Source organism: Sardina pilchardus, chromosome 24, assembly GCF_963854185.1.
Source record: "Sardina pilchardus chromosome 24, fSarPil1.1, whole genome shotgun sequence".
Classification (NCBI taxonomy): Eukaryota; Metazoa; Chordata; class Actinopteri; order Clupeiformes; family Clupeidae; genus Sardina; species Sardina pilchardus.
Window position 1 is genome coordinate 12,546,226 of NC_085017.1, and position 8,949 is coordinate 12,555,174.

Here is an 8,949-nt window from a genome sequence, read left to right on the forward strand (position 1 = left end):
AGGAGAGATCGCTCCCATTGCGTTTATTTTTTGTTGTTTTTTTTTTACTTTTTTAAACATAATGACAGCTTTGGACATTGGGGTGCGCCAGTCGACGTCCCAGTTATTCCCCGCAATAAAAAAAAAAAAGGGGGGGGGAGAAGAAATGCACTTTCGTCAATCAATAATTCAGTTAAGGAGAAGCACATGCTACGCTTGGCTGCACTAATCAATAAAAGGCCAAAACGTTATTGTTTCATCTCGTACGGGGACCGCGGCAACATGGTAAGCCCACACAAATGGCTCCCATTACCAAGGAGGCGCTGCAGCCAGCCTGTTCTATGCCACCATTAATAAAAATGAGACGCTAAAGAAAACCCCGCATGTTTATGAAGGACTGAGAGAGACAAAAGAGAGGGAGGGAGAATGAAAGAGAAATGGAGGGAGAGAGAGATACAGTGAGAATAATGAAAAGAAAGAGAGAGAGGGGGTGGGTGAGTGATAGAGAGAGGTGGGGGGTTGAGTGATGGAGAGAGAGATACAGTGAGAATAATGAAGAGAAAGAAAAAGAGAGAAAAAAAAAGAGAGAGAGAGAGAGGTGGGGGGTTGAGTGATGGAGAGAGAGAGCGATAGAGAGAGCAAGAGAGAGAGAGAGAGAGGAGGTTTTGAGGGAAGGAGGGAAAAGCAGCTGTGTTGGAATGTGAGACGGTGTTAAAGCGTCTAAAAGAGTCTTTTCTCCGTAATGGGCTCCAGATGTGGCTGGTTTAGGCCCAGCACACAGCACTGAGCCGGGCTGAGCTAGACACTTAGGCTGGGCTGAGCTAGAGACTTAGACTGGGCTGAGCCAGAGACTTAGACTGGGCTGAGCTAGAGACTTAGACTGGGCTGAGCTAGAGACTTAGACTGGACTGGGCTAGAGACTTAGGCTGGACTGAGCTAGAGACTTAGACTGGGCTGAGCTAGAGACTTAGGCTGGACTGAGCTAGAGACTTAGGCTGGGCTGAGCTAGAGACTTAGGCTGGACTGAGCTAGAGACTTAGACTGGGCTGAGCTAGAGACTTAGACTGGGCTGAGCTAGAGACTTAGGCTGGACTGAGCTAGAGACTTAGGCTGGGCTGGACTGGGCTGGGCTGAGTGGACCCGGAGCGCATGAGGTCCACCTAAAAAAACAGGTAACGAAGGCAACAACTCTGTCATTTCCAATGTCCCTCTCCCCCTAAACACACAAACGCACGCACACATACACACACACATTCCAAAGCATTAAAGTTTCACCATCCACTGTGGCAATGATGGTTCCTATCCTCCAGGGAGTGCAAATCCAGACCATGTTAAAATGAAGATTAATTGGGGTAGAATCCAGATGATTTAGCGCCTGTGTGTGTGTGTGTGTGTGTGTGTGTGTGTGTGTGTGTGCCTGACCAGGGGCGACCTCCTTGAACCTGTCTCTTCCCTCTTCACTAATCCTCCGATCAATGGTCATTAGTGAGAGCTGATCGTGAGGACGATGGACAGTGTCTGAGTGTGTGTGAGTGTGTGTGCGTGTGTGTGTGTGAGTGTGTGTGTGTGTGTGTGTGTGTGTGTGTGTGCACGTGTGTGGTGCTTTCCTAAATTCTTGCCCACAGCCCACTCATCATCTATCCTGCTTTCCTCCGTAACCCTTGGGGGGAGGGGGTCCGATGGCCCCCTGATAGTCCCCCAGCACACACACACACACACACACACCATTCTGACCCGAGCCGAGCCGAAGCAGCCCTGTCGGCCATTGTGAGCGCGCGGTCAGCGGCGGCCAGCTCTTGAGGAAGATTCATTGTGCTGTGCTGCGCTGCGTGGCTGTCCAGGGGATTGGTTTTGATGACACAGGAATTGCTCTCAGGAATGCATCAATCGTGTGGATAGGCCTGGGGGAGGGGGGGAGCGGAGCGGGGGGGACGATTCAATTGGTGGCGACCTTGAACAAGAGGCAGGGGGGGGGATGGGGGGGGGGGGGTGATTGGGAGGGGGGGTTAAGTGTAAGGAGGGTAAGCCTGTTGCCCTGACAAGGGGAAGAGGGGAGGACAAGGAGAGAAAGAGAGAAAGAGAGAGAGATAGAGAGGCAAGGGTAGAAGACAGGAGGAATATCATGATTGAGAGATATGGGATGGCCACCACTAACATGTATGAGATATGGAAACACTGATGAAAGGGAGGGAGAGAGAGAGAGAAGAGAAGAGAAGGAGAGAGAGACAGAGAGGGGAGAGAGAGAGACAGAGAGGGGAGAGAGGGGAGAGAGGGAGGGAGGGGGTGGAGATGAGAAATGTGGGGAAAGAGGGGTCTGAGAGAGAGGAGGAGGAGGGGGAAATAGTGTGTGTGTGTGAGTGTGTGTGTGTGTGTGTGTGTGTGTGTGTGTGTGTGTGAGTGTGAGTGTGTGTGTGTGTGTGTGTGTGTGTGTGAGAGAAAGAGAGGTGGTGGTGGCAGGACATATGGCGACACCACAAATGTATTTAACTACATACGGCTGAGATACCTGCTGTATAGCTAGCCCTTCACACACACACACACACACACACACGCACACACATGCGTGCGTACATGCACAGGCACACGCACATTTATATGCATACACACACGCGCACACACACACAAATACACGCACATGCGCAAACACACACACAAACACACACACACAAACACACGTATGCACACACACACACACACACACACACACACACACACACACACATACACACACACACACACACACACACACACACACACACACACACTCACATAAACACAAAAATGCATACTGTAGCTTAGCACGGGCGAAATTATAGAAGTGTTGAGAAGAGAAAAGAAGAGAAGAGAAGAGAAGAGAAGAGAAGAGAAGAGAAGAGAAGAGAGAAAAAAATCAATTTGCCCAAAATGTTCTATTTCTAGATTTGCCGTTTCCCAGAACCTCCACCAGTGTAGCCTCAGCCTACAGAAGAGCAGCCAAATAATCAACAGCAGCACCTCTCTCTCTCTCTCTCTCTCTCTCTCTCTCTCTCTCTCTCTCTCTCTCTCTCTCTCTCTCTCTCTCTCTCTCTCTCTCTCTCTCTCTCTCTCTCTCTCTCTCTCTCTCTCCCTCCGTCTCTCTCTCTAATGAACATGCTGTGGCATTAGCGTTAATGACGGGCAGCGGAACAAACAGCCCCGGGCGCCACGGCGATACCGGTGCCCAGCCAGCCCCCGCGCCAACCCAAACCCGCCCTGGCCCGGAACCGGTCATCCATCACCACGGCGATGGCCAATCAGAGGGAAACCTCAAACCCGGCCGCCTCTGCCGGGGCACTCTGGCATACCGTGGCCCTGTCTGCCTGCTCAATATTTCATGGGGGTGACACCGCTCACACACACTCACACACACGCGCACACACACACACACACACACTTAATCAATGTCTCGTGATGCTGGGCTGCTGGTGCGACCTCCCCTGGTCCACCCCAACGGCAACCCAACACCAAATGAACCCCCCCCCCCCCCCCCCCAACAGGTACTTTTAAACATAGACACATACACACACACACACACACACACACACACACACACACACACACACACACACACACATACACACCCACACACCCACAGGCTCGCAAACGCACATGCTGTACGCACACACACACACTCTCTCACACACACACACACACACACACACACACACACACACACACACACACACACACACACACACACACAGACACACACTTGACACGGAACACTTCTCGTGCTATCAATGCCGGCGACATGGGAGTCCACAGAGACACCTGCCACACCGGCCGATCACTGCCAAGGCCAGCTCTTCATCACCACGACCGGACAGACGGAACGAGGGAAGGGTGGAGAGGAGGAAGGAAAGAGAGAGAGAATGAGAGAGGAGGGGAAGAGAACACTAGAATCAGAGAGAGAATGATAGAGAGAGGCAAAGAGTGAGAAAATGACGTAGTGAAAGAGAAAGAGATTTAAAAAACAGAGCGGAAGACAAACGCAGGCAGAAACAGAACTAGACGGAATGATAGAGAGACCAGTGAGATAGAGCGGAATAATGAAAGAGGGAGAGAGAGAGAGATGGAATTAATACAACTAGAGGATTGAGAGAAGAGTCACAGAGTGTGAGAGTGAGAGATTGAGAGCGCGAGAGAGGGAGAGAGGGAGAGGGGGAGAGAGGGAGAGAGGGAGTGGTGGTGGGTGCCTACCTTGGTCTGGAGATAGTGGGGGTAGTAATAGGTGTACTGGGGGTACATTGGTTGCTGTTCCAATCGCTTGCCCATGTAGATGGAATCCTTTTGGCTGTCGGAAGATTGCGTGAGTGAGAGTGAGTGTGTGTGTGTGTGTGTGTGCCTCAAGGGGTGAGGAGAAGCGTTCCGCTTTCAAACCTCGCCGATAGGCACAGAAAAGCCGCTGGTGTTACTCCGAGTCTGCGCTGCTTCGGTGCTGTGTTCTAGGGCTCCGACGGACGTTCCACGCGGAACCGGGGGAGTCACTGGCGCGAGCAGGTGTGTTAGAGGTCCGCGATGGCAGGACGAGAGGCGACGGGGTGGCGACAGTTAACTCACACACACACGCACCTTGACACTTTACGCACACAGCTGCTCCGAGCGGTTTTCCGAGATGCAAGACTCCGTGGCGATGTCCTCTCACAGAAAAGTGATGATAGTCCGACAAATGCAATAGTCCCACAATAGTCCCAACGAGCGACGCGCGCGGAGGACAAAAGGAACGATTCTCTGCTCTCGTTCTTCCTTTCGCTATCTCTCTCTCTCGCTCTCTCTTTCGCTCTCTCTGTCTGCCTGTGTGAAACAGCTTCCAGCGAGAGTGTTATGTGTGTGTGGAGGGGGGAAAGACGGAGGGATAGAGGTGGAGAAAAGAGGAGGAATGAGGAAGAAGAGGAGGAGGAGGAGGAGGAGAGGAGGAGAAGCAGGTGGAGGAGGCAGTGGTAGCGGTAGCAGCGGAGCGGAGGTAGCGGTGATGGAGGTACGGCAGCGGCAGCTCTTGTGTCTTCTGGACGGCTGGCTGGCACCCGCACGGAGAGAGAGAAGAGGAGGAGGGGGAGGAGGAGGGGAAAAAGAACGAGGGAGGTAGAGGAGGAAGACAGGAGGAGGGGTGGGGGATCTGTTCACTTCTCTATTAAAGCTGTCGTGCTCGTCTCCACCGCTTCAATCTCTCTCTCGCTCTCTCTCTTTCTCACTTGCTCTCTGTTCTGTCCCTCTTTCACACACGCACACACCGGCACGCACGGGCACTCAATCTCTCTCTCTCTCTCTCTCTCTCTCGTTCACAGCGGCGTGCTTGTGATCCCGGGCGCTCGACGCGGTGTGCTTAGGCGGCTGATATCCACAGAGGTGCGCTGCGCTGACAGATGCACTTTGGGATGAGAAGAGCGCCGGCGACGTTGCAGACGGACGCAGCCCGGCGTCTCGTGTCTCTTCTCTCTCTCTCTCTCTCTCTCTCTCTCTCTCTCTCTCTCACACACACATGCGCTCGTGTGTGTGTGTGTCTGTGTGTGTTTGCAAACCGTAGCGATTCCCGATCCCTTTTCCAGCGGTCCGTGCAGAGCCAGCCGAGAGAGAGAGCGTGGCGGCGATTGGTGTCGGAGAGTCCCTTCTTTTCTTTCTTTCTTTTTTTATTCTCTCTCTCTACTCAGCGTCTGTCACTCGCAGGAGGAGGAGAGGACGGCACGCCGAGGACACGAGTAGGAGAGAGGAGGAGGGGGGGAGTCAGACGGTCAGACTCAAACGCTCTCCGCGGCAGTCCGTAGCTTTTCTCTCTCTCTCTCTCTCTTTCTCTTTTTTTCTGCAGGCAGGATAACAAGGAGAGGTCTCCCCCCAGACGACAATAAAAACCAAGCCCAGAGCACACCACAACAATGCCCGTGAGTGTGTGTGTGCGTGTGTGTGTGCGCGCGTGTGTGTGCAGTGTGTCTCGCGGTGCTCCGTAAGCCAAGCTGACTGAGGTTCAGGTTGAGGTTCCCCGCGCTCCTTCCTGCTCCCTATCCTGCTTAATGTGCTCTTTATTTCTCCGTCTCTGCACGCCTTGCTTCTCTCTCTCTTTCTCTCTCTCTCTCACACACAGTCTCTCTCCCTCACTCCTCCCAACAGCCTCTCTCTCTCTTTCTCTCTCGCTCGCTCACTCTGTCGCTCGTTTCCTCCCTCGCTCGCTCGCTCACTCACTCTCGTTCTCGCTGTGTCCCTCCCTCACTGGTTTTGGGGGCTCGTCCTGCGTAGTGAACGCTCTAACCACTCTCCCTCCCTCGCTCCCTCCCTCCCTCCCTCTCCTCCTCCTTCTCTCTCACGGCTGGTAGGAGGGACTAGAGCGTAGAGAGAGCTATCCAGACACACACCAGAGGGTTGCAGCATTCCCAGCATGCGAGCGAGAGAGCGAGAGAGAGAGAGAGAGAGAGAGAGGGAGGGAGGGAGGGAGGGAGAGAGTAAGTGGGGAGAGGAGGCCAGTTACTACACAAGGAGTCGATTCCCCCTGCTGGCCGTTTGTGGATGCTCATTCTGTGTGCTGTCATTGTTGTGCCCAAATCATCTGTCCATCTCTGATATATGGCTTAAATTCACTATAGATTGGGGGAAATAGTGTGTTTGGATCATCAAAAAAATTTAAAGAAAACAAATTTCAAAACTTGATGAAATGAGTGAACAGTTTGTCTCTCACTGTTACAGAATCATAACTGGACCAAAACAAGCCAACAACAACTCAAAGGTGTTATTTACTCAGTAAGAGGATAAGCTCCAAACTATTTCATTTCACACAAACAAATGATATTTTCTTCTTATCGCCTTGTTTAGAGGCTTTGCTCTAAAGGATACACAGCTTGTAGTAACTCCCATTGAGTGGAATTCACCATGTAACCGCATATTAAGGTTTTGCATCTACGAATCGCCATATCTAGCCTGTTAATCAAATGAATGTATGAAAAAGTTAGGCTAGCCAACGAAGGTTCAGTGCGTTGATTCGCCAGCTTGCCTACCAGTTGACTACCAGTCGGCGATGGAACATAGAATCACGTGACCAAAACGTTAATATCCGAAGTTGATGCACAGCCTTCGGCATGACGTGGGAGACATCTGGCTTGAGTGTCTGTGTCAATCTGACATTCAATTCTTTGTCAGTTAAATTGAACAAGGATTCACTGGAGAGTCTTGAAGCACATTCACTACAATCCAACAGCACTAAAAATCAGACAGAAAAAAGCCTACAGTCTACCAAGGGTACTAAATACTGCCTTAGTGAGTAGTGAGATACAAATATAAATGTGGTTTACAAGAAGCATAATACATTGAGACCTTATTTTAAAGAAAATAAAATGTGTTTGTAGTCTAGTAAATGCTTCATTGTCTATAGCCTGCGGCCTGTGGACGTAGAGCTAAAGCTTCCCAGCTCTAATCTAAAGAACAAGCCGAGTTCAGCGTCAGGCTATTGTTTCTCACTTCTGGCAAAAACCTTACCCAGGTCCCCTTTTAATACTGTACCTGGTGTTGGATTGACTCTATCATCCATTTTTAATGCAAAGTTGATGTTTCAGAAAGAGTCCTGCTATCAGGAACCTGTGATAAGAGGACTCAGGCTCTGATCTCCGCTAACAGGTCATGCTGTCGGCATCAAAAGAGCATCAACCCTGTTATTGGCTTCAGAAACAATGGGATATCTACCTCAGCCATAGTGACCTAATACTCATATCGGGTTGCCGAAGATATCGTGTTGATCTTCTTGCATGCTGTCAGACTGAGATAGGGGACTTTGTTGAAAGACTAAAAAAGGGGGGAAAAAAGAATCATTTACACAGGCACTTTGATACCGACTAGGAGTGAATGTGTTCAGGCACACTGACACATGCTGATATCAATTATCAGTGAACAGCACAGAGGTTGGGGTAACTCAGAGCGTCTGTGGAGAACAGGAAGTCATTACGATCTGAATAATACAGATGGCTTGGTCCTGGGTAGTCCTGTTTAAAATTCCACAGTAAGGGGACTTAAAACCCAACAGGAAACCAAAGAAATGATCAGCTCTTTAGCAAACAGCTGCTGAGCAGTTCTTAACTTAAACATGAAAAGGAGGACTGAATCATTCTCAACAAGCAAGAATAACAAAGAGATTTGAACATTAATAGAAAAATACACTGGAGAAATGCAACTCCAGCCATTAGTGATGGAATCCAATCTGCACAGTGCAGCTATCAGACCATTCTTAAAATACAAGGGGAGCTCATCAAGTTTAGGCTGACTTCACAGGAAGAGGAAGCCAAAAAGTGTGTGTGTGTGTGTGTGTGTGTGTGTGTGTGTGTGTGTGTGTGTGTGTGTGTGTGTGTGTGTGGGCTCACATAACCACAAAACACCAGCATACAGAGGGGAGGCGAAACATGTCGTTGACCCCTGGGGGCCCCTGGACACCACCCCCCCGCCCCCCCCCCTTTCTCCCTCCCACAGGTCAAAGGTTCAAAGCCATTGTCAGGGGTGTCCCTTTACAAGGGAAACAGAGGAGCAGCTCGGGCCTGAAGAGTAGCATGAAACCACATGAAGCCGCGCGAAACCACAACCCCCATCCTGCTGGTCTGAGGAGCCGAGGCATTGCACAACTCGCCGGAGAAACAGTCACGGTCGCCTGACAAGGAGAGAGCTGGGATGGATGACTTTTTCTCTTCTTCTTTTTCTTTCGACCGACTCACGTACTTCTACTTCTGATATTTATTTATTTATTAAATTAGTTCTGCCAGAGGGGTATATTGCCCTCTTTTTTTTATCTTTTAGAGAGCACAAGTTTCCTTTGGCTCATTCTGCATGTAAATAAGGCCTGGAGTCGGAGAAGGTCCCTGCTCAATCAGCACACATTCTGTTGTATGGATTTCTAATTGTAATTTTCTCCAACATGACTCCACCTTTGGAGCGGGGAGGAGGCGTGCTGGTGGAGCTGGGGAGGGAGGGAGGGAGGCCTTGAAGCTC

General features: G+C 50.6%; 1 protein-coding gene across 1 annotated transcript in view; it reads right to left on the minus strand.

Moving 5' to 3' along the window:
- The window catches only part of LOC134072381 (RNA-binding motif, single-stranded-interacting protein 3-like), a gene marked incomplete in the record, with an annotated part of 183,149 nt that extends 176,971 nt beyond the window's left edge, over positions 1 to 6,178 (minus strand). Inside the window, 1 exon segment of the mRNA XM_062529031.1 lies at positions 4,198 to 6,178. Coding sequence (XP_062385015.1) covers positions 4,198 to 4,272 — 75 coding nt within the window.
- Positions 6,179 to 8,949: the final 2,771 nt, after the last annotated feature.